Raw genomic sequence first — 25051 nt, 5'->3', positions numbered from 1 at the left:
ACATGCTTTGGAAGTGCTAGGTTGGCAGAAGCTGGGACTAGTGACAAGAGCTCACTCCATCATACAGTGCTCAGGCCTTGAACTGCTAATCTGCTCTTGCAGTTGTTAGAGTCAGCATCTTAACCGCTGAGCCACGATGTCCCTATTTGCCTTATATATCTTGATATATAAACAAAAAATAACAATAGCAGCAGCACTTACAAACTACAGAATGCCCATTATATATCAGCGTTCTCTGAAGTGCTTTTATCAGTCACCAATGCCAACTCATCCTCCTCCATCCAACCGCCATTCACACCAATGTTTATGGTGTGAATTTATTGTTGTATTGTCCACTGCATCTCAGTGATTATACCAGGCAGATCGGAAAGGCATGTTTTTTCAAATAAATTAAATCACTTAACTCGCAGCTATATTTGAAAAGAAATGCAAAGGTAATAAGAAAAATATTTCAGCAGGCTGGGGCAGAGAGAGACTCACCTCCATGAAGTCTCCTCCCTCAGTGGTCATCACTAGCAGCCATACTAGTAGGCTGTAACAGAGAGAGAGGCAGTAGCAAGCAGGGCTATTACACCAACCCTGCTGAAAAACTGCTTGTTTTATTCCTCCCACGCATTTTTGATGGAGTCTAACCTAACCTTTGGGATTTAAGAATCAGGAGAACTAAGCAGTCCTACTAGTATTTACCAAGTACATACTGTAAAACAAATAAACAAACAAAAACAGTCAGGGTTTGATTAAGAAATTTTAAAAGACAAACAGTAGAGGCTTGGAAGATCTTTTTAAAAAATTGATACCTGATCTTCAATGGATTTATGATCAGTTTCTTGTAGCCAGGAACCAAGAAGAACACTGTCATCATAATGACAAAGTGATCTCAGTAAGGAGGTAGTAGTATTAGCAGAGTTGTCTGTCAGAGTAAATTCTGCCACTAGCTCCCGAAGTAGTGCATTAAATGATCCTAGAGAATAAGAAATTGAAAAAATGCAACATTGGTGCAGCATGCTAATCAATATTATAAGAAGCAAGCATATATCCAAGACACGGATAATGCTGTACAAAAAAGAGTAGTAATATTATGGTTGGAATTGTATAATTATGAAAAATCATATTCATCTGCTGGAAACACATGCTCCCACTAAACTGTGTAAGCTTTAGGGAAAATCTCATTCTACCCCTCCAAAAAAACTGAACATGTAGCTTTGATCAAAAGCAAAACATCAGAGTCAGTCTCCACACAGGCAAAAGGAAAGCAACAGAGGATGGGGGCATATCATAGATTTCTAGACAGTATTATCTTGTATACTTTATTTCTTTAATGAAATAAAGCCAGAATAAATATAGCAAAAAGATGCAGAGGCTAGAATTCAAACATATATAATTTTCTTTTTGCATGCACAGTTGTTGCTTTTTCCTTCTACAGTCCCTAGTTCATGATAAACTGCTGGCCCTTAATCTTTAAAGTAAGTTTTTAGATCCCATAAGGAGCTACTGCTAGAAAAGATAAAGTTGAAAAGCTCTAATGCAGAAGTCAAGTATGCATGAAGAGTGTCCAAAGTCAATTATGTCCAATTATCATAAATCTAGCTCACTGTTGTGTACAATACCTTCCGTCCTTAAAAGGATTCTTTGACTGTTGCAAAATAAATTTAGGTTGTAGATGAATAAAATTACTGTTATAACAAGATTATTATAGGCAACATTTCTGCATCTGAACTGGTTCTCTGTTTCATTGACTAGGTTTCTAAACTGGGATCATCACCTGTATCTCTACCCAAACAAAACTAGTCTAGAAATCAGTGGTTTCATCCAACCCATAATCCCAACCATTTCTAGCTAACTCACTCATTGAAAAGCTGATCCAAAGAGCAAGGTCCCAAGGAATTAAGTATTAAAACCAAAAAATATGGAGCCAGGTTATTAAGAACAATTCACTTCAGTTTACCTTCATATGTTTTTGGTGGTAACAAAGCCAAAATGTCATAAAGCCTTAATCGGACCATTGCTGCACTAGCCTTCAGATGAGCTCCATGGGCCTTAATTACAGAGGGAATGCTGTGGTATTAAAAAATCAACAATGATTATTAGTAAAATCTCATGAGTATTTGTCAAAAAATACAGTATTAAAATACAAGAAACATGATGCTGAACAAGGGGACTGCAATTAAACAGGTCGAGAGTAAAAAAATTTAAAACCTGTCACAGTTCATTAATTTAGGCTCGAAACAACAATGCAGAAATAATCCAGTCTTCTCTGTCACAGCGCTCTGGTGCCACAATAAACCACAGTTCCCAGGATTCCCTAGCACTGAGCCAGGGCAGATAATACCATCTCAAATGGGATTATTTCTGAACCATAGTTCATAGCCTATTAACATCAGTCAAGAAAGTTCATCATTTCATAAATTAGCATGTGCTTTTGTGAGGGGTATGATGAAATTCTTCTGATTACTACTGGTGTAGTAAATAATGAGAACAATGTGTAGTAGAAAAAACATTTGTTGAATGTGCATTATTTATTTATTTGATTTATGTGATTTTTCCATAAGGACCAAGCTCCAGACTAGTTATAAGGAATTGTGGATGTTGCAGTCCAGCAACATTTGGATGGCCACACAATTCCCAACCCCAAATCTGAGAATAGTTTATAAGAATCTTTCTAAATCAAGGCACTTTCCAGTCTGGCTAGCAGGTACAGAAAAAATGGCCAAATCTTTATGTATGAGTTGGCAACGTTATTGAATATAGACTAAATAATAATAATAAGTGATGGTAAGATTTTAAATTTTATTTAAAAGTGGTAAGATTCCATTTTCCCCAGGATTTTAATTTCAATAATCTTGGAAAGTTGCCAATGATTCAGAAAAAAGGGCAACCTCCATGACCAAGTTAAACCTAGCACAGAGTGGGCCAAAACATTTTTCTTCAATTTTTTATTTAAAAGCTGATCACACCTAGGTATTTTATATGTGTTAGCCTCTGTCCGGCCTTATGAATTTCATTAGGGGAATTTTTTTAAATTAAGAAGTATTTATATGTTTTTCCGAGTATCAGTTTTTTAGAATCAATAGCTAATTCCATCAAGAGTTAGAAAAATGATTTGAAAAAACAACAACAACCCATACATATTCATTAATTATTTTGAATTAAACACTTTTATACATTTCACACTCTTAACTGGTAGTAAATCCATTATTCTTGTTTACTCTTTTCCCCCCTTAGTTGGCAAATTAACATTTTAGAACTTTCATTACTGAACTCATCTTATTTTTATTGGTATACTGCACAGCCCTTCTGCAGTTTTTCCCATATAATTTAAAAAGAAATTTCTTGGTAGGTATTTTTAATGTTCTCTCGCCAATTCTTTGTTCTCATATCTGATTAATAATTTTTAAATGAGAACTTTGCTAGCTATTTCAGGCTTGTATAAATATGCTGTCAAAAAAGATTTTGAAAGGGAAAACTGCTTTCCAGTGCCTGTGAAATAATACTTACTGAGACATCATAGTCATAGCACATTCTATAGGGGTCATCAGTTTTCGAATAACATCTTCCGTTAGAAGCTCAGGACAGTGAGCAACAAAACTCCTCATAGCTAGTAATGAAAAATATGTTAGTTTAACTGTGCAAGTAAAGAAATGGAAACTCTAAAGAAGCAATGTAATTCAAATACTGGTGCAAATGCTAGGTGTTTCTCTACAAAAAATACAATTCAACTCGCAATTTACTTAACAAATTAAAAAGCCAGGAAAAGAATTTTAAAATGATGCATATAGTGTTTTGTTTACTGATTATTTCCTAGAAGCTGAGGGTATCTTATTAGATCTCCTTGCCCCTCAGATTCTACCTTAACTACTTTGTGAGGTACTCCAGGCTGAGAGACTGTGGCTTTTCCAAGATCACCCCAGCAGGATTTGTAAATAAGTGGAAACTTGAACTGCATTATCTAACTGTAATGCTGACAGAATGAATTAGTACTGGAACTGTCTGCTAGCTCTTTGAGACTCTTACCACAGAGAGCTCCTGCACGTCCTTCCAGTGTTACTTGCCATGTAAAAGAATCTCCACGAGCTTTCTCTGCTTCCAGCTCCTTTAGAGAACGGGGAAACACATTTCGCCACAGTAACAACATCTTGGGAAGATGGTAACGAACAACTGAAGGACCTAGCCAGAGAGACAAATTAAGAGTACAGCTTACCAATGCTTAGTGAAATACAAAACAAAACCCACCAAATTACTGTAAAATCCCTCAATACAATGTATACATTTAACTTGGAAAAACAATGTTGTAGATCACTTGGGCACATTTTAATTAGAAAACAAGCACAGCAAATAAGAATATATTTTGCACACTTTGCTAAAGTGGTTCCCAATCTTTCCTGAATTCAGCTGCTGCTGGGCTACAACTTCCAGAATCCCTGACCATAAACCACAATGACTGGGAATTTTGGGAACTATAATTATGTTGGGATGACTCACGTTTGGGAACACCTCTATAATTTTGTCAGTATAGTCAACTCATTTGATATGCTGCTTCTAGATTATAAAATATTTGTACCTTATACAAGAAGATAATGTTCTTATCAAAAATGTAATAACTACATTAAAACACAGTGAAAAAGACAGTCAGTCTTACCTAGAGTCATTAAAGCACCAAGCAAAAGCCATCCAGCTTGAGTTCGCTGTAAGGATAATCTACTATTCTGTGCCGCAGTTCGTAAGAGATCCTCAGCAATACTAACAACCATCTGAAAGCAAGGAAACAGATATTTTGATAATTTAGCACTGATCTTTAAAAAAATTTTTAATGAGCCAGGTTTCCATAGGATACAAAATTAATTTTAAAAGAACATTTCATTAATATGATAGCCATAATCATTTATTTTAATCTTATTATAAACACCCCTTTATTATATCTCTGTCTTGATAAGGTCAGGAAGCCAGCCACAGGACTGGTTCACAAACAATCTCAGACCTAACAGGAGATGTAGATGGATAAGGAAAGATTTAACAGAGGGAAACAAAAAAACAAGATGAGGGATGAAGCTGATGAAGGAAAAACCTGGGAAAGAGGAAAGCAGAAAAGGGAAAAGAAAAGCAAATTGAGAAGAAGTCAGAGGAAAGAAAGCAAGAGGAGGTAGAGTGGGAAAGTAAGTGAAACATGCTCAGAAGCAATGGAGGAATATGTAAGATTCAGCTAACTGGTCTCAAAGCAGGAAGAAGAAATTCAAAGGACAGAGATGGCAACAATAATACACAGCACGGGGAGAATCAGGTGGTAGAAGAGTTTACACCAAATGGGTTAGGAGGATGGTACAGTTTAGAGTCATAATGAACAATTGTGCCTTCAGGCTAAAAGACAAAATTAACTCGTCCAACTTCTGCTAAAATACAATTCTGTTAGAACTTTGTATTATGTATGGTTCATGGCATTTAATGCCAAGCTTTCTTGCTGTGAAATTCTATGATGTAGGGCTGCTCTGCTATACTACTTTAAATCTACTGCAGATTCTAGCAGAAGTTTTCCCTTATTGATCACATCTTGTTACATGGCACTGTGAACTATGCATTGTTAGGCAGCTAGCTAGTTTCTGTTTCTAAAAAAGGGGGTTTTCTTACCTCCCCTAGGGTTCTGTGGGGAAGGAGATTACATTTAGAGGGAAGACTGTGCCTCCCCAAGATGTCTGGGGATGAAACACAATTGCAGAAGCTTGGAAGATATGGGCATCCTCCAAGGCCTGTGGAGGGGTAAAGAAAATTCCTGGGCCCTCTGAAGTTGTGTCCTAAGCCTAAAGTGAATGGGGCTTTTTGTACATTAAAAACAACCAAAGCAAACTTTCTCCAAGATATGCTAATAGTTACCAACTAGAACCTACTAAAAGAAATTAAATAAATTCATGGAAAATACACATGCCATTTATTGATTATGATGACCATGTGTAGCCTCAAGTTTCAGATGCAACATGGTAATGAATAACAATTGCTGGGAGCAACAGCAGGAGAAGGCTAGTACCTTCACTCCTTGCTTGTGGGGTTCAAAGAGGCATCTCACAGGCCCTTGTGGGTATGCAGATTACTAGTCTGAATGATCAGGGCTCTTCTTTGCATTCTTATTCATAAGCTTGCCTCTAGGTTCTTTAAAACAGTCTTTATTATGTTCACAATACTAATGTTATTTTATGATAATTGCCTTCATCAGACCCACAGAAACAAATCAATGTTCTAAACTAAACAGTTCACAATCTTACCTTTCCTTTCGCGTGAGGAATGCCTAAAGGACATTGATGAACTCCACCCAATAAAGCAGCCATTGCAAAACTGTAACCACTAACAGCTTCTGGTGATGTCTTCAGGTTGTTGAGCCTTTCTGCACATCGGTCTAAGAAAGGAGTCAACTGGAAAGGCAAGGCCACAGCTACACAGCGCAAGCACCACGCAGCTGCAAGTCGAGCAGCCATACTGGGATGAAGAAGAACTGAAGTTACAGTCTCAAGCAATCCTGAAAAAATAACAACCAACAGCAGTTCCTTAAGAGATCAGCAAAACATTTTTAAACACTAAGGAGAACTGGCTTCCATCCTGCCCACAGGCTTCTACCTCTGTTATCTTCAGTTAATGGTCAGAGGTAAAACGTAAAAAGATATTTAAAGGCCAGGAAACTATGGCATAGACCAGTGGTTCCCAACGTCTGGTCCTCCATTTGTTTTGGACTTCAGATCCCAGAAGCCCCAGCCAACTTGGCCAACAATCAGGAATCTTGGGAGTTGAAGTCCAAACATCTGTAGTATCAAAGATTTGGAACCACTGGCATAGAACTGCTTTGCAGCCCAGGAAGCTATTATATAGAGGCTTTTTCCAGACATGCATAGGAATGAGCTGTGCTTTGTTCCTTTCATGGAAGCTGTATCTGACTGTGGAATCTCCACACACAAATGCAATAACAGCACTTCACTAAAAATAAAATATAGTCAGAATAATAAAACATTAAATCTCATTACATAAAAAGTATTAAAGCCTATAAAGCAGCAGTTAAACCCTATCTGGCTCACTGGAAACTCCTTCCTTAAAAAGGAGGCTATCAGATTTTAGCAGTAACTGGTCAAAGACAAGAAAGGCAATTCAAAATGAACTTAAATTTGGAATCTGAAGAATACTAATGAATGCACCCTCTGTGGTTTCCTTGAAATGAAATCAAACATGGAATTATAACAGCAAAAGTAAGCTAATTGAAAATCTTACCCTATTGAATAACATTTAGCCATTGTAACTATAATGGGGTCTGAATGGCTATATCATTTCTGTGTGACAGGGATGAGAAATCATTTTCTCAGGGGCTTGAATCCCACTTTGATGGGGGAAAGGATTGGGGACACATTGCAGCAGTGGATAAAGCTAATAGTGGTGGTGTGTCAGCAAAGCAGGTGAGTGCAGAAGTGATTCTTACTAATTTGACCACTCCCCTCCTGCAGGCCTTCACAGACTCCAAAAACCTTAATAGCCTGTTCTGGTGGGCTTGAAAACTCTCTGGAAAAGGTTTTTGGCACAGAAAGAGCTTCAGTGGGGAGAAGGGGGCTCCAAATTCCGAGCATCACTTTGGACTTAGGGTTATATCTGCCTTCAAATATCTTTTTCTTGATAAACTATCTTTATTGGGAATTTTTTGATATTTTTTGGAAAGATGAGATACAAATGCTTTCAACAGAAAAAAGTGATACACAAATACATTCAATAGATAAAACCAACAAAACTATATTGATAATTTCTTTGCAAAATTCTGGCACTCTTCCATAATGTTATAAGTAGTCTTACTATTTATATAGTGAATTGAGAATGTGAGAATTTACTTCAAGTTAAGTGTGTACAGGTTAGTAGACGTAATGACTAACCTATAGAAGGTTCTTGAATAAGAGGTGATGCAGTTGCATTCAGGCTCTGAACGAGACTCCCAAGCTCCTGAAGGGCGCAAACCATTACATGCTGACTTGCAGAAACATCAGCTGCTCCTGATTTATTTTCAGTATTAGCATCATTTACAACAGCTTCTGTCAAAAGGAGTGAGATGGGAGAAGAGAGAGAGAGGTGAACCATTCCACTAAATCTGAAGTATAGTCAGAAGAGTACAACTAGGAAGTATGGTAGAAATTGGAACAGTTGTAATACAGTGGCTAAGAAGTTAAACAATATGTCCACATCTTTAAGATGCCATAGAATTCAGTACTGTGAGCCAAACAAGCACAATGGAATCTTTTACAGAACAGAGATGTGTTATATACACTCCCATATATCTTACCAGTAATCCGTATTTAAAGGCTTTTTTCGCATCACAAATGTTGAAAAATCATAACAGAACTACAATTTTTGGATAATTTCTCAAGAAATTGAAAAAAATCCCTACTATGAAATATACCATATTTTTTCACTAGAAAGATTTACCTGTTGTTTCTTATTGTTTTCAAGCAATACAAGCTAGACAGTAGAAAATAAAAAATAAAAACCAAAAATGAGAAATAGGGAACCAAAGCATCATATTATTGTGTCCTGGACCATAATTATAACATTACAGGGGAGTTAACACTGCTGAACTTCAGTTAAACACACAACTTGCTAAAAATAACAATGTTCACTATCTATGCTTAACCAGAAAATATATTGGCTTTACAGAAGAGTATTCCAATTCTTATTTGTATTTTATGGAATGTCTTTCTTTCCTATATCAACCTTAGCATCTCAGTCATGCTGATTACCAACCAAACGTGTCATAAAGGTGGGAAAAGGGATTTTATATCCAATGAAGTTTTCAGAATACAAATTCATACATAGCCTTTGATCAATCCAAGAACAGAAGTGAAAGGACTACAAGAACAGAGGCAAACAAATGTCTCATTTCCTCTTATTAAGAGGAATCTTTACAGAAGTGGTAGGAATTGTGCAGATATGTAGCACCATATCATCCTAATCACATCCAATCTCTTCTGATTTCACAATCTATGCAGGGTTGGGCCATGTTAATATTTAGATAGAAGACCATCAAGGAATACCAGGAATCTAAAAGCAAAACTAGTTAAGAATCCTGCCTGAAATACTGAAAACCATTGCCAGTTGCAGCTGACAAAACTAAGCTAAATGGACCAAGGGATTCACTGTAAGGCAGCTTTCCATGCTCCTTTCATAAGCCTGCTTGCATAGCAAATGATAAGCAATACTAAGAGTTGTAATACAACAACATCTGGAGAACTTAGGGGTGAAATAGACAGGTGGAAGGAGCGGCTTGAAGCCCTTTCCTAAGACAGATTGGGGCCACGGTGAACACATGCTGCAGACCTAATCCACCTTTTCCCTGGCCGAAAAAGGAGCAGATGCTGCGGCAGTGTGCAGCATGTGAATGCTGTGTTGCTGCAACATCTTGAAGCTGCCCATGTCTGGGCTGCCACCTGACTTCTAGGCACCTGACTTCAGGGCGGCATGGGAGTGGGCTGCGTATAAATGCTGCACTCCCAAGCTGCCCAGATGGCGGCTTTTAGAGCTGGTCTGTTCTGGCTCTTAGAGTTCCTGTCCCTACTTAACAGAGTCCCCAAGAAAGGATTGGGCTGTTGAAATGCTGAACAGTTCCATTTTACTTTACACCATGTTGTGGGCACACATTACCAACTGTTAAGTAGCAGATTTGTATTCATACCTGCCCTTTATCCCATACATGTTTACTGCTGTCAAATAATGTACTGACATACAAAAAATACAGAAACATAATCACTGCATTACTGGAATTGTAGCAAAAACGATTGTATTTGATAATAAATGCATCATTATTCACTTAAGTTCTGATTCTTACCTACTGCTTTCATCTGTTTACCAATAGCCTGGCAAATATCTTTGGCTGCAGCAATTTGTGCTTTCTCTCCCAATAAACTGCCTACAGTTGCTCTGAGGATAAAAGAGACACATCTTCGAGAGTACACAGCTTCTACATGAGTCTGAGTTGCACGAGGGTGAGAAACCAGATCCAGTACATGAGACAAGAATGTAGCAAAATTTCGCTCCAGCCACTGACCTCCTAGTGTTGTGACAAAGACAACATAGGCCTGCAAATTCAAAATCCACAAATTACCACCATTTCTAAAATGGGATAAAAGAACAAAGGGGAACCATAAAGAGACGGTTTAAATGATATAAACTGTATGACATTTCTAAGACATACCATTTTAATTTATTCATACTTTTAACTATTAGATATTCCAAACATATACAATGGGATGTGCATTCAATGTGACCAGAGGCCAAAGTGATATCTGTACAAGGGAATTTCCAGCTATCTCTGCACTTGTACAGTCCACTGAAGCCTTTTAAAAAGCCTATCCTGACAACTGAACTGTCTCTAATAATGGCTTGGAGAGTAAAAAAGCAGACTTCAAGAAGATGGTGAATATCCCATAATTATGAAAAGGTAAATTGGGACTGTGCAGTGAGGTTTTTCTTAAAGTGACACACATGTATTTTCATGAAGGATACTGAAAAATATGAAGAGATAAAATACTATATAATCATACAATGCTTAATTATAAAATGCCTATACAGTGGGCCTTTGGTATCTGCTGGGGATCCAGAACCCCCTGTGGATACCAAAATCAGTGGATGTTCAAGTTCCATTAAATACAATAGATAGTAATAAAATGGCATCCCTTATATAAATTGAAAAAATCAAGGTTTAGTTTGTGGTTTTATTTATTTATTTGGAATATTTTTAAGCTCTGGATGTTTGAATCCATGGATAAAGAATCAGTGGATACAGAGGGCCAACTGTACTAAGATAAGAAGTCGCAAGACAAGATTAATATCTAATCAGTGTGCTTAATATCTAATCAGTATGGTAGACGCTATCTAGGATTTCAGTTCTTCACACAGAGGGTAAGGCCTCTGGGGAAAGGAACAGGAACATACATACATACATATATGGAATACCCTGGACATTGCTCTAAAGCTCTTGCTCCAGGCTAGCTGCGGCTTCAAGAAGACAGATTCTTCTTAGTGTCTGATGTTATACCATGTTCGTGTGTATCCCATTTGACTTGAATGTTTGGGCATACCCAATAGGATTTTGAACTTGTTTTCTTCAAACTGCTGATGCCCCAACTGCCAATAAAATTCCCTCCATTTTAAAAGAGGTTTGTCACTGGGGCTACTGTATAAAGAACATATTCATAGGCCACCTGGCAAACAGAACTAGCTGCACAATTATATGGATCTCAATTAAAAACAATTGAAGTGTAAAATAAATACAGCAGATCTTTCCCATCCATGAGGGTTCAGTTCTGCATTACTGCAGAAGGGAAAAAACATGGACACTCACACCCCATATTAATCAATGGGTGAGAAAGTGCGTGTATCCATGTCAGCATGCCCATGTGCATGCGTTATCACTAAATAATGTGAGGTATGGTGATCCATGGGCATTTAAATCCACAGATTGTGAGCCTGCTGATATGGCAGGCCCATTGTATTTTAAAAACGTAAATGCACCTGAGTAACTCCAACTCGTACTTCTCGGTTGACAGATCCTCCAACTTTTAACATTTCACCACCACTTTTTAAGAATCCAGATCCCCCTCGCAGAAAACCGGTGGCCATGAGTTCCAAGACTTCTTCCAGTGTAGCTCGCTTCACATTCTGCCGCATCACTTCAAGAGAAAAATAATAATGTAAAAGAATATTTTGAGAAGCACCATGACTTTCTACAGTAACAAAGGTATTTACACAATTAATTTATTGTTTACTATCCCACCCTTCTCCTAGTATGGGACCCAAGGTAGCTTATAGCAAAGATTAAAACAAAACCTATCCTATATCCATGAAAAGTAATTTATATTACAAAATTAAAAACAGTAAGTAATTCTATTAAAACACAGATTTAAAATAGCTTGACATTAATTTAAAACAGTTTTAAACAATTTATCTTTAAAATAGTTTAATGTTATGAAAAGAAAAGGACAGTATCCCCATTAAAAGACTTCTTCAACAACCAGTTAACAACCAAAGGCCCAGCTTTTTATTTTTTTAAAGAAGTATTTTTATTGTCTGCCTGCAGAAAGAGACCCAATAAGGGGCCAACTTAGGGCCCAAACAGACAGGCCAAAATAAAGCTGCTTCAGGTCACTTTGGAGGTATGCTGTTTAAATGATACACACATCTTAAGAGCCAGAAGCTGTGCTCCAATCCTAAGGATTTCTGTCTCAATAGACCAGGGTCTGTCATTGTAAATGAATGATTTAACCTTGGCAAGCTGCAAAAACGTAGAAGACAAATCCCTTCCCAACTCTAGTCCACAGTTCAAAATTGCAAAAATATATTCAACTTATGTCAGAATACATACATAATATGAAATAAAAGTACAGAATTATTGGCCCGTTACAAACGGGCCGTTTTGTGCGTGCGGAGTGCGCACTAGGGTTAGAAAGGGGCGGTGCTTCCGCACCCCCCTAACCCTAGTGCGCGCTCCGCATGCACAAAATGGCAGCGGCCGTTCCACACGGCCACCGCCATGAGGACGTCATGACCGCGCTGCCTCTATATGGGGTGGTGCGGACGTGACGTCCTCGCTCCGCGCCAGGGCGCTTAGTGCGCCCTTAGCGCGGAGCAGGAAGGAGCTCCATTTCGGAGCTCCTTCCTGGTTTGGTCCGCTGGGCGCAGCCTTCACATGGCTGCACCCAGCGGACCAAAGGAGAAAGGCGCCAAGCGGCCCCTTTCTCCTCCTCCCCGCTGCCGCGGGGTGTCCTTGGGGCTTGAAGCCCCAGGGACACCCCTTTTCAGGCTGCGGGGAAGCGGCATTTTGCCGCTTCCCCGCAGCCTGAAAAGCGGCGGATCGGGGCCTCAGCAGCTGCCGTTTTGGCTGCTGAGGCCCCGATACACCGGGGAAAGGGGTGGGTACAGCCCGCCCCAAATGGGCGGTCTGTAACCCACCATAATTACATATACAATTCAGTATTTAGTACCTGCTGCTTGTTTTGGTATCAGTGCTGTAGCCATAACTGTCCCCAAAAGTTTGGATACTGCAACTCGTACACCATAATTTGAGTTTTCCAGAGCCTTAAAACAAAGAGTGGCTACATTTTCTAGTTCTGCTGTCCACATAAATACAGCTTCATTTTGTAGTTCCATTAAGCACTAAAGAAAAAAAAATACCAAGGATTGTTAACACTGGTAAATGCATATCTATACAGCACTGGAATACTGCCAAAACTATTAATTCCTGTCATCATTTATCCCTGTTGGTTTGTGCAGGTGGCATAATCACTTCAGAACTTTTGAAAAATGTAGAGTAAAATCTATGTTTATACTTTCTGGAAAATGTGAGTTTAATCTAATGTTATTGCTAATTTTAGACAACAAGATGGAAACATTAATTCCTTTCCAAAGACACTTCAACAATTTCCAGTTTTAAAATGTAGCATTGTATGGGGTCCTGTCCAGCCACCTCCAACCTTACAATTTCAGATCTGCCATATAAACCTTCTAGCTCCTTCACACCAAAAAATAAGGGGCTTTGGCCAAACTCTCTACTAAAATAATAGTTTCCGTATTTGAATAGATAAAGAAGTTTTACATTGTGAAGTCAAAGGCTTTCATGGCCGGCATCCATAGTTTTTTGTGGGTTTTTCGGGCTATGTAGCCATGTTCTATAAGAGTTTATTCCTGACATTTCACCAGCATCTATGGCTGGCGTCTTCAGAGAATGCCAGCCACAGATGCTGGCAAAATGTCAGGAATAAACTCTTATAGAACATGGCCACATAGCTGGAAAACCCACAAAAATCTATGAAGTTTTATATTGTTGCCTCAATAGCATTCTCTCTTCAGCAAGAGAGACAACAGCTATTTCTTGTCATTTACAACCCAATTACAAAGATTTATTATCCATTGTAAGATTTGAATCCGAAGACCAATTGACAGAGAAGCCAACTACCAGACCACACCAAACCTTTCAACAATGATCAGTGTTACATCCAGCAGGAGCCCTCGCAGCACAGCGTTTAAGTGCCTGTACTGCAGCCACAAAGTTGTGAGTTTGATCCCAGGACTCATTTCATAGCTCAGTAAAATAAGTACCCAGCTTTCTGGGGGCAACTGGCTTCAGATTGTAAACCACTTAGAAAGTGCTGAGTTCACTATTAAGTAGTATAGGAATGTAAATTCTATTACCATTGCTGTCCAGCAATGGCCTTTGCAACAAGCAGAGCAGTGCTGACCCCAAGTACCAATACTACACAGTCTAAAAATATTAAAACAAATAATAAAGACATCTGAAAACTGCAGAGAACCAAAACAAATGTTTCTATACTATGCAATAGAAAAGAGGTCCTACCTTAGCTACTGCACATCGTACAGCCATGGCTCTGTCTGTCAGGAGAGATCTAGCATTTTTGTAAATATCACGGTGGCAAGAAGCTGCTGCACCACCCAGCCCGCTTAAGACTTTTTGTAAACTCATTAATATTTCACTCCGGCCTTGTGACTATAAAAATGCAGTGGAAACACAGAAGCAAAAGAAAGAGAAATTATAAACAAATTGTTTTGTAACTCAACTAATATTGGGGATTATAATGACATGGCATGCTTACTTCTTCAAGACTTTAATCATAAGAATAAATTGGCATACCGAATGTTCTCAAACAACAGTATACTTCATTAATTATAAAATCTTAAGAGTTGGAAGGGACCACAAGGGCCATCTAGTTCAGCTCTCTGTTATGCATGAATATACAATTACAGCACTCCTAAAAATAGCCCATCTAACATCTGTTTAAACACCCCCAAAAATGAAGAGTCCACCACACTCCCAGCCAATTTATTCAACTGTTGAACAGCTGTTACAATAAAACAGTTCTTTCTAATGCTCAGAATGGGGCTTGTGCTTGCGGCACGTATGCCACGTGTGCACACGCCATTCAATAGATTGCAGCGCAGCTTCTGTGTAAACCAAAAACCACGTATGGCACACCTGTGTATGGAGTGGGCGTGCTGTACTTGCTATTGCAATGTTAACTGATGTTTAACTTATGGTCTACTAAGATCTCTAAATCCTTTTCACATGTACTGCTTTCAACCATCCTATACTCATGCATTTCATTTTTCATGCCTAGATATTGTTGTGTGCCTTCAAATCATTTCCAATTTATAGTGACCCTAAGGTGAATCTATTACAGGGTTTTCTTGGCAAGATTTCTTCAGAAGAGGATTTGCCTTTACCTTCCGCTGAGAGTATGTTTTGCTCAAGGCTTCCATAAATAAGCAGGAAATCGAACCCTGATCTCCAGAGCAGTAAACCAGGGCTCAAACCACTGCACCGTAGCGGTGTGGTATCTCCATTGAAATTCATTTTGTTAATTTTGGCCCAGTTCTCCAATCTGTCAAGCTACTTTTGAATCCTGATGCTGTCCCCTGGGGATTTAACTACACCCCCTAATTTGGTGTCACCTGCAAATCTGATAAGCATGTTTTATTCCATCATCTAAGCATTAAAAAGAAACATAGGCGGGATACAGACCAGCAAAATGTAGCATGGCAGCAGCGGCATTAGGATTAGGGAGCGCACACCATTCAGACGCTCCCTAACACTACATACTAGAGTTAGCCTAGTACATACTGGTGGCGGCAAAATGGCAGCACCCTGTCTACATGGTTGCCGCCATTTTGATGCAAGGGACACTTAGCGTCCACACGTGCCGGCATCACAAGGACGCCATGAGTGTGCCATTGGCACACTGCGACGTCTTTATGGTGCCGCAAGAAGAATCCGCTTTTTGTGGGTCCTTTTTGCTGCGCGAGGGAGCCGTGAAGTTTGTCCGCTGTGGCTCCCTCATGCAGCAAAGCAAGATGCCGGCATACCGCCCTTTTTGGGCAGTCTGTACCCCGCCTCAGAGAATGAGCCAAAAGTGGGCAAAGTCAGCTCAGAAGTTGTAATACATGTCCCAAGCCACTTTCATGTGCCCTGGGCACCCCTTGGACCCATTCATATTCTGGGCTGTATGGTCTGTGTTAGCTCCACAGAATGACCACAGACAATTTACAAGAATTCACCCTATACACTGAAAATTGAAATAGCCAAAGAATTTCCATATCTTGGTTCAAAGATTAATTAGAAAGGAAAAGAGACTGCAGTCAAGAAACCAGAATATGACTAGGATTGGGAAGGGCAGCTATGAAAGAACTGAACAAGATCATAAAGTGAAAAGACTTTACACTCTGAACACTAAAGTGAGGATAGTTCAAGCTATGGTATCCATATACCATGTACGGATGTGTACTGGACAACGAAAAAAAATAGTTGGAAAAAAAATAAACTCAGGCCCGAAATAGGCAGACAGTAAAGTGAAGCTTCTGGCCACTCCGGAGGGGGGGGTGTCTGTGCAGATGATGCACACCCCCAAAGTGGCTGGAAGTCATGGGAAAAGGAGCAGAGAAAGTCCACTCTTCGCCAGTGTCCTGTCTGGCACTGGGCCATGCAGTCACCACTGTTCCACAGTGACTGCTCCAAGGCTGCTCCAAGCTGCCAGTCTGCATGACCCCTCATTTGAGATGTGCTGCTGGAGAAAAGTACTGAGAATACCATGGACAGCCAAGAAGATAAACAAATGCGTTCTAGAACAGATTAAGCTGGAACTCTTCCTGGAAGCCAAGAAAACTAAATTGTAGCAGTCAAACTTTGGCCACATCAGGAGGAAAAATGAATAATTCAAAAAGGCGATGATGCCAGGAAAGGTGGAAGGCTGTAGACAGAGAGGAAATACACATGCCAGATGGTTAGACTTTATCAGGGAAGATATGGGCCTGAGCCTGCAGGCCTTGAGCAGAGAGGTTGAGGGCATGGGAACTTGGAGATGTCTTATCCACAGGGTTGCAATGAGTCAAAGTTGACCGAAAGCCCTCAGAGGTGAAAATTGGACCCTACACTCAGTAAGACTGTCCACTCCTGGGATAAGCATAATGGCCAAGATCTGCTTCAATCAGCAAAATTGCTTCTGTCAACATGATCAGGAGATGGGATCTTACCACCCACTGTAGACTCCTATACACTTCAAAAACCTGCTCTAGGGGCAGGGGAAACATCTACATCCCATTTCCAAGCCATACCATACAGAGTGGCTTTGACGTTGTCTCTGATGTAACATTGTTGCAGACCTTATGTATTAAACTATATTTGCCAAATACATCCTTTCCACCCACCCACCTACCCCCAAACCCAACATCTGATAAATGTGTATGTTAGGAATAAGACTGCCAGTTGTTTTTAAAAAATTTTCAACTTGCTATGAAATTTGTGTCTACTCAAAATCACACTTTGAAATACAAAAGAATACAGAACCAGTAAAGATAATGAATAAATAATGTTAACAAGGAAGTGTTAGAACACAATTACATCTTTTGTTTGAATCAACTAGGTTTCCTCAGTTTCCAATTTAAACTAATAGCAGCAGATACAATTTTTTCAATCTGAACTATATAGCAAAATGAAGGAAAGAGAACAGATTAACCACAAACTGTTTTGAAAAAAAAATTGTGGGCTTTTTCAGGCTATGTAGCCATGTTCTAGAAGAGTTTATTCCTGACATTTCAACAGCATCTTCTCTGAAGATGCCAGCCACAGATGCTGGTGAAACGTCAGGAATAAACTCTTCTAGACCATGGCCACACAGCCAGAAAAAACTGACAAAAAACTATGGATGCCGGCCATGAAAGGCTTCGGCTTCACATGTTTTGAATGTTTTGATTAAGTCCTTAACTGATGTAGTTAACCTGCTGTAAAATGGATAATGTCTGTTAACCAAACATGGAAAGAAAGTGAATATGTAAGACATTCTTAAACATTACTTTCACTCACCTCAGCACTTTTCAAGGATTTTAATAGATTGTTAACTGTTTCTGGAAAAGAACTGCCCAGCATTCTCCCCATCTTTTCATAAAAGGCTCCAACACATGCCACTGCAGTGCTACAAAAAGGCAAAATAATTACTAGCATTGTCCACTGAGTAACATACAGGTAAATTTGCGCATTGGATTAAAGGATAAATATCTTCAGGCAAGGATGGGCAGATTTATGCAATGCACAAACTCTGGTGAAAATGCAGAGAATTCAAACTTACATCTTGCCTATAGAGAAAAAATTAGAAATAAATTGGCAACAATTCAGAAAAATTAACAATAAGGTGACAAGTAAAACAGACATTTCAGAACAATTTCACAAACAGTTTTGAGTCTCATGATTTACCCCATCTTTCTCCCACAGAATGACTCACATTACTCACATATTTCAAAATGCACCATAGGGAAGCTTGCCTTGTACGAATTTGAGTTTAAGGCAAGCCCAGGAGAAAATGACGTGTGCAATACAGGAATGCATGTGGGCATGCCACCATTGAAACCAATGGTATTTGAGCATACATGTTTTTTCCCATATGCGAGAGATGCGTGTGTGTGTGTCCAGAACGGATCCCTGCATATCGAAAGGACTCACTGTAAGTATAATTTGTTAACCAAATAAAGTTTGGCAAAATACATACAACAGGGCAACCCTGAATGGCCTATTGTCCCCAGCATTGGAACACTTACAGTCTTTTCCTCCAAATATATGGACAATATCCTTAAATCATATGCCACCAACACCCCTAGCTATGTGAGGGACACCACAGATTTCCTACAGAAGATACAATCCATCCACAAACTTCTAGGAAACACCACCTTAGCCACTATGGATGTGGAATCCCTGTACAGCAACATCCCACACAAAGATGGACTATAAGCCATCAGGAACATCCTTCCAGATGGGAACCTATCCGACATAGCCACTAAGGTCTGCCAGTTTGTTCTCACACACAGTTACTTCACCTTTGATAACAACATATATCTTCAAGTTAATGGCACTGCCATGGGCACACGCATGGCACCACAATATCCCAATATCTTCATGGCTGACCTAGAATACGCTTCCTTAACACCTGAATCCAGAAACTACTCATCTACATGAGGTACATTAATGATATCTTCATAATTTGGACTGATGGAGAGGACTCACTCAAGACATTCCACCAGAGTTTCAACAACTTCCACCTCGCTATCAACTTCAGCCTGGAACTATCTACTGAACAAGTTCACTTTCTGGACACCACGGTACAGCTACAAAATGGACAGATAAGCACCACACTGTATCGCAAACCCACTGCACCGCTACACGTACTTACATGCCTCCAGCTTCCACCCTGAACACACCACTTGATCCATAGTCTACAGCCAAACCTTCCGACACAATCGCATCTGCTCAGACCCACAAGACAGGGATGCAAAACTCAAGGAATTACAACAAACATGCCTCAAACTATAGTACCCACCTCATGAAGTGAAAAAACAAATAAATAAGACAAGACGTGTACCCAGGACTAATTATTACAGAACAAATTGATGGAGTGAAATGAGAGAACCCCACTAGTGGTAATATATAGCTCCCAACTGGGACCACTCAGGCACATAATCAACAAACTCCAACCCATTCTGGACAATATAGGCACATTACAGACTGCCTGAAAGCGGCAGTCTGCCACCGCCACCATTAGTGCCGCCGAGGAGCCCCAGCAGCCAAAATGCGAAGCTCCCCGGTGCCACAAAAAAGAAGCGCCAAAATGGCGCTTCTTTTTGTGCCCCGGAAGTGGCGCCGCGAATGTAGAACAGGCGCAGCGATCTTGTACATCCCTAGTATGTCCTGAGGACGTACTTTACGCCCGTTTGTAATGGGCCATAGCCACTCTTTCAAGGGCTCTTGGTGGCAGACCTTTATTCGCCAATAGGCAGTCTCCAAGCCTCAAACAGGTACTCACCTACAGGACGACACAGATGGTGACACAGGTACCAAGCCTTGCCACAAACCAAGATGCCAACTCTGCCCACACATTTATCCAGGAAATGTCATTACAAAACCTAATGGTATCACCCACAATATTAGGGGGGCCTTCACGTGCTCATTCTCCAATGTGATCTATGCTATACTGTGTCAGCAATGCCTTTCAGCACTCTACATTGGGCAAACAGGCCAGTCCCTGCACCAGAGAATAAATGGATATAAATCAGACATCAGGAAGGGGAATACACAAAAACCGGTGGCAGAACATTTCAGTCTCCCTGGGCATTCTATCTCAGACCTCAGAACAGAGGTAATTGAAAAGAAGAACTACAAAGGTAGATTGGAAAGAGAAACAGCTGAATTGGAATTCATCCACAAACTACAATCCCTCAGAAATGGATTGAACAAAGACAATAGTTTCGTGACACATTACACTTACTTCAACACTATCTGACCCCATCCTAATGGGGGTGCCCTACATTCATCTATTGCCATCATCACAGGCTAGTCCCACTGCAAAACTAGATCTGTCAGTTCATCTCCATGCACAAAGTTCAGTTTGCTATGTCTTTGTGCACTAATGAACATCAGCAACTTTATTTTCTATACATAAAGGATTTCTAATTTGAACTGACATCCTCACATACTAATGGCATATTTATGTCTGTGTCTGGTTTCCACTCCACAAAATGCATCTGAGGAAGTAGAGTTTGGTCTAGGAAAGCTCATGCTGCCAATCTCTTTCTTTCAGTTAGTCTCAAAGGTGCTACAAGATCTTTTTATGTACTGATTCTACAGACTAATACGGCTATATCTTTGCTTTTCTTACTTGTTACAGTACTCATAATAAGCTATTACAGTACTTACAGTTTGGTTGGTAAGTAGGCAGAAGTATCATCTTTACTTTTGATAATGTCGTTGCATTTATCAAGAGTCTGAAATACAGTAAAGGTGTCTCCAATGCTGTACAGAGCAGCAAGATTTTTAGCAAGTAATTTCCGGGTAGGTGGCCCAGGAGAACTGCTGATAAGACCAGTTAACTGTTCAACAAGCTTTTTTTGTTTTTCTTTTACATCCGTCTGTTTAAAAAAAAATTCAGATTTCTCAGTTCTGATAGCTACATCTCAAAATACAAATGTTTAGTTCTGTTAGCTGACTGCTATTCACCTGTATAGATGAATACTGGAAGAAATTTGCATAATAATAATAATAATAATAATAATAATAATAATATGATGTTTTATTTATAGACCGCTATTCCGCAATGATCATAGCAGTGTACAGTAAAAATTGCAATACAATGCAATACAAGGTGACAGTTAAAGTAGGGAGAAGTCTCGTCCTTCAGGCAGTCCCTGACGGAGCTGGGTCTGCCTGATCGCTCCCTCTGAGGCCAAGATGACAGTTAAAAGAGGGAGGAGCCTCTTCCTTCAGGCTGTCCCTGATGGCGCTGGGTCTGCCTGATCGCTCCCTCTGAGGCCAAGATGACAGTTAAAAGAGTGAGGAGCCTCTTCCTTCAGGCTGTCCCTGATGGGAGCTGGGTCTGCCTGATCGCTCCCCCTGAGGCCAAGATGACAGTTAAAAGAGGGAGGAGCCTCTTCCTTCAGGCAATCCCTGATGTTGCTGGGTCTGCCTGATCGCTCCCTCTGAGGCCAAGATGACAGTTAAAAGAGGGAGGAGCCTCTTCCTTCGGGCTGTCCCTGATGGCGCTGGGTCTGCCTGATCGCTCCCTCTGAGGCCAAGATGACAGTTAAAAGAGGGAGGAGCCTCTTCCTTCAGGCTGTCCCTGATGGAGCTGGGTCTGCCTGATTGCTCCCTCTGAGGCCAAGATGACAGTTAAAAGAGGGAGGAGCCTCTTCCTTCAGGCAATCCCTGATGGCGCTGGGTCTGCCTGATCGCTCCCTCTGAGGCCAAGATGTTTTATAACAATATTTTTGGTTAGTACAGGTTATGTCTCTCTTATTTGAAATGCTTGGGGCCAGTAGTGTTTTGGATTTCGGTTTTTCAGATCTTGGCATATTTGCATATACAGTCCACCCTACCCTTACGCGGGGAATCCATTCCCCCCTGCCCGCAGAAGGGAAGAAATGTGGATGCTCAAGCCCCATTCAAGTGAATGGGGCTTGTGCCCGCGGTGGCACGCACACCACTGCTTCTTCCGATCCGCAGTATGCTGGAAGCTGCGTAAGAGGCGCCCGTGTATGACGTAGGCGCACTGTACATAATGAAGATGAGATCCAAGTGTAAATATGAAAATCGCTTATGTTTCATAAACACTTTATACACATACCCTAAAGGTAACTTTATACCTAATATTTTTAGTAATGTTGTGCATGAAACGAAGTTTATGTACATTGAACCATCAGAAAACAAAGGTGCTACTATCTCAGCCACCCATGTGGGCAATTTTGGTTTTGGAATATTTTCGATTTCAGAATTCTGGATAAGGGAGACTCAACTAGTTATCTTACTTTACATGAAGATGTGCTGGCATCATTAGATGATGGTTCATTAAGCAAAGTCAATATTGGTTTTCTGCACTGCCCATTTACTTGACATTTCCTCAAACCTGATGATACAATTTTACTTAGAAAGAAATTACAACTCATGGCTTAGCAAGCTATTCACCTTAAATCAATGGTTTATCATATGAAACAAAGAAAAAAGTTCCAAATATCAGTTACTGAGATGCATTGTGGGTTCATACTCCTCCCAGTGCAGAAGAGTTAGATCCCGAACAGACAGACCAAAATAAAGCTGCTTCGGGTCACTTTGCAGGTATGCTGTTTAAATGCTGCATGTGTCCTAAGAGGCTAGAAGCCACGCCAAAGTCATGCTCCAGTCCTAAGGACCAGAGCACAGCTTTGGCACAGCTTCTGGCCTCTTAAGATGCGTGTGTCATTTAAACAGCATACCTCCAAAGTGACTTGAAGCAGCTTTATTTTGGCCTGTCTGTTTGGGCCCTTAGACTCAGTAGGACTTACTTCTGTGTAGAGGTGTATAAGACTGTGCTAGACACAGACCAACAAGGCAACACAAAGGTTTTATATATCTCAGTAAGACATTTTTGGCTGTTTGCAGTGTTCAAGTGTATCCCAGCCTGTTTATATTATTGAAGAACAAACATAAAAATAAAAGCAAAAAGGAAAAATGAAAATATACCTTGTTAGCAGCTACAAGGACTTTGTCAAGAAACCTCAGCCATTCAAAAATGAAAACTGGTCGCTTTGCTTCTGTGATCTGAGCCAAAGCCTCTTCATTTAATAATAAACTGTGAGCTAGCTCCATGGCTGGCTAAATTAATTTTTAACAGATTCACTTATTTCCTATTATAGAAACAGAAAGAACATATAATAGAACAACAGATGTTATTATTTACTTTTTTCCTAGTGGCAGTTTACGAAAAACCAATCATTTAACTAATGCCATTTACACTATATCTCAGTGGGGCAAACAACATAAAGCAATTGCACTGGTACATCAGTATTTAGGACTATCTATCCACATGTTACAAAGGTCAGGTTTGACAAGTCCCAAACAGTTTACTATTTACAATGGAAATGGGGATGGGTGGGATGGAGAAGGGATCAAAGAGGAAGGAATAAGGATAAAGAGGGAAAGAATTTGTAATTCTTTTACTGTACTACATAGACACCTTAGCCTAATTACAAAGTTTGTTCCAAAGATTTTCCAGAAAGTGATTGTTCAGGAGATTTGGGAAAAAATAAGGAAATGGTTAGAACAGGGGCAGTACAAGACAAAAGGGACAAGGGAAAGGGAAAATAATTTCTGGGGAAAGGAGATTTTTGAATGGACAAAATAAAATCAAAGGTACCAAAGCATGAACCAATTTATTTTATTTTTTTTACTGAATAAAAGGGTCATACTGCTGGAATTTCACTAAGAGAGATAGACTGAATATGGAGGTAAAAGACTGAATATGAAGCTGTGGGGAGGAGAAGCAGGCAGAACTGAAGAGAGAGCTGTTTGGTTTTAAATTAATTTACAGAGCATTTTCATTTGTTTTTAAAAGCTTTTATCGATTGATTGTTTTAAATATATTTACACATCATGAATCATCTTGGGGTGCCCTGACAGGCTAAGAAACAATATATAAATGCTTTAAATAAGAATAAATGAACAGATATCAATGCTCTCAATGGAAAAGGCCAGTGAACAAAGAGAAGAGGACTAGACAGAAATGATGATGCTTGGACATATTGAACCTGGGATAGGCAATGAAACACCCAAGCAAAACTATCAGAGATACAAGTTTGGATGCAGGAAGAAAGTTCTGGGGTAGAAAAAAGCAGCTAGGTGTCATCACCATTTTAGAACCAAAAGCTATGGAATGTGATGAGATTTATGCAAACATGAAGTATCTTGACAGAAAAGTCTGGAGCCCAGTAAGATTCTAATTAGGAGACACTTTAAAAACAAAGCTTCTTCTGTGAAAAAGGCTGGAAGACAAATAGCTAAGGAGAGAACCACAAACACTTAGGACGTAAAGTGACACAAGTAAGAGACTAATCAACTGTATCCAAATCTGTAAAAAGGACAAGAAGGATGAGGACTGGACAAAGACCATGGAGTTGACAATGAAACCACTGGCAATTTGCCATGGAAGGATGCTCAGTGTAGGAGATAAAAGCCAGATTAGAGGCTTCAAAGGGTGAGTTCAAAAAGAGAGAGAGGATGGAAGTAAACAACATGCTTCAGGAGTCTGGAGAAGGGAAACTGTGTGGTATCATATCATAGAATCATATCATGTGTGGTAATTAGATATAAAATACATGTCAATACAGGTTTTTTTTGAGAATGGGGGAAATATGGTGTGTTTGAATGCTCAACTGCGGGAATGGCTAACAATATGATAGAGAGGTGAGATAACAGCCTGAGAGATAGCACAGAAGTGGGGATAGACTCATGAGGACACATGGGAGATATGGGGGTAACTGGGTCAAAGGTGATGGATAAAAGAAGAGGGGGTTGAGGGTGAACATACTGTTTCCTCCTCCACCAAGGTGCATGTCAGCTTGCAACAATAACTGTTCTATAGTGCATTTATGGTTTCTATCTCTTACATAGTCCACCAGTGTCTCCTAAAAAGTGGAGATAATACAATATATGATGCCTGAAGAATTTCTCTCTGAGGTGTTAATTCTGGAGCAG

At 39.8% G+C, this 25051-nt stretch overlaps 1 protein-coding gene across 3 annotated transcripts in view; it reads right to left on the bottom strand.

Annotated features, from left to right (window-relative positions):
• HEATR5B (HEAT repeat containing 5B) overlaps window positions 1-25051 on the bottom strand; it is a 66392-nt gene that overhangs the window by 38847 nt on the left and 2494 nt on the right. For all 3 annotated transcript variants that reach the window (XM_089529720.1, XM_089529719.1, XM_089529721.1), the window contains 14 exons: window positions 23042-23205; window positions 20747-20958; window positions 17870-17978; window positions 14354-14503; window positions 12984-13155; window positions 11515-11672; window positions 9830-10079; window positions 7887-8042; window positions 6249-6499; window positions 4637-4748; window positions 4012-4164; window positions 3496-3595; window positions 1946-2055; window positions 798-961 (listed from right to left, as the gene is read on the bottom strand). In XM_089529720.1, coding sequence (XP_089385846.1) covers window positions 798-961; window positions 1946-2055; window positions 3496-3595; window positions 4012-4164; window positions 4637-4748; window positions 6249-6499; window positions 7887-8042; window positions 9830-10079; window positions 11515-11672; window positions 12984-13155; window positions 14354-14503; window positions 17870-17978; window positions 20747-20958; window positions 23042-23167 — 2223 coding nt within the window. In that variant the 5' untranslated portion in view covers window positions 23168-23205. The remainder of the gene's footprint in view (window positions 1-797; window positions 962-1945; window positions 2056-3495; window positions 3596-4011; window positions 4165-4636; window positions 4749-6248; window positions 6500-7886; window positions 8043-9829; window positions 10080-11514; window positions 11673-12983; window positions 13156-14353; window positions 14504-17869; window positions 17979-20746; window positions 20959-23041; window positions 23206-25051) is intronic.

This window comes from Sceloporus occidentalis, unplaced genomic scaffold (assembly GCF_023333645.1).
Source record: "Sceloporus occidentalis isolate IW3139 unplaced genomic scaffold, rSceOcc1.0.p SCAF_6, whole genome shotgun sequence".
NCBI lineage: Eukaryota > Metazoa > Chordata > Lepidosauria > Squamata > Phrynosomatidae > Sceloporus > Sceloporus occidentalis.
The sequence above is the reverse complement of the archived record's forward strand: the minus strand, read 5'-3'. Positions and strand labels throughout refer to the sequence as shown.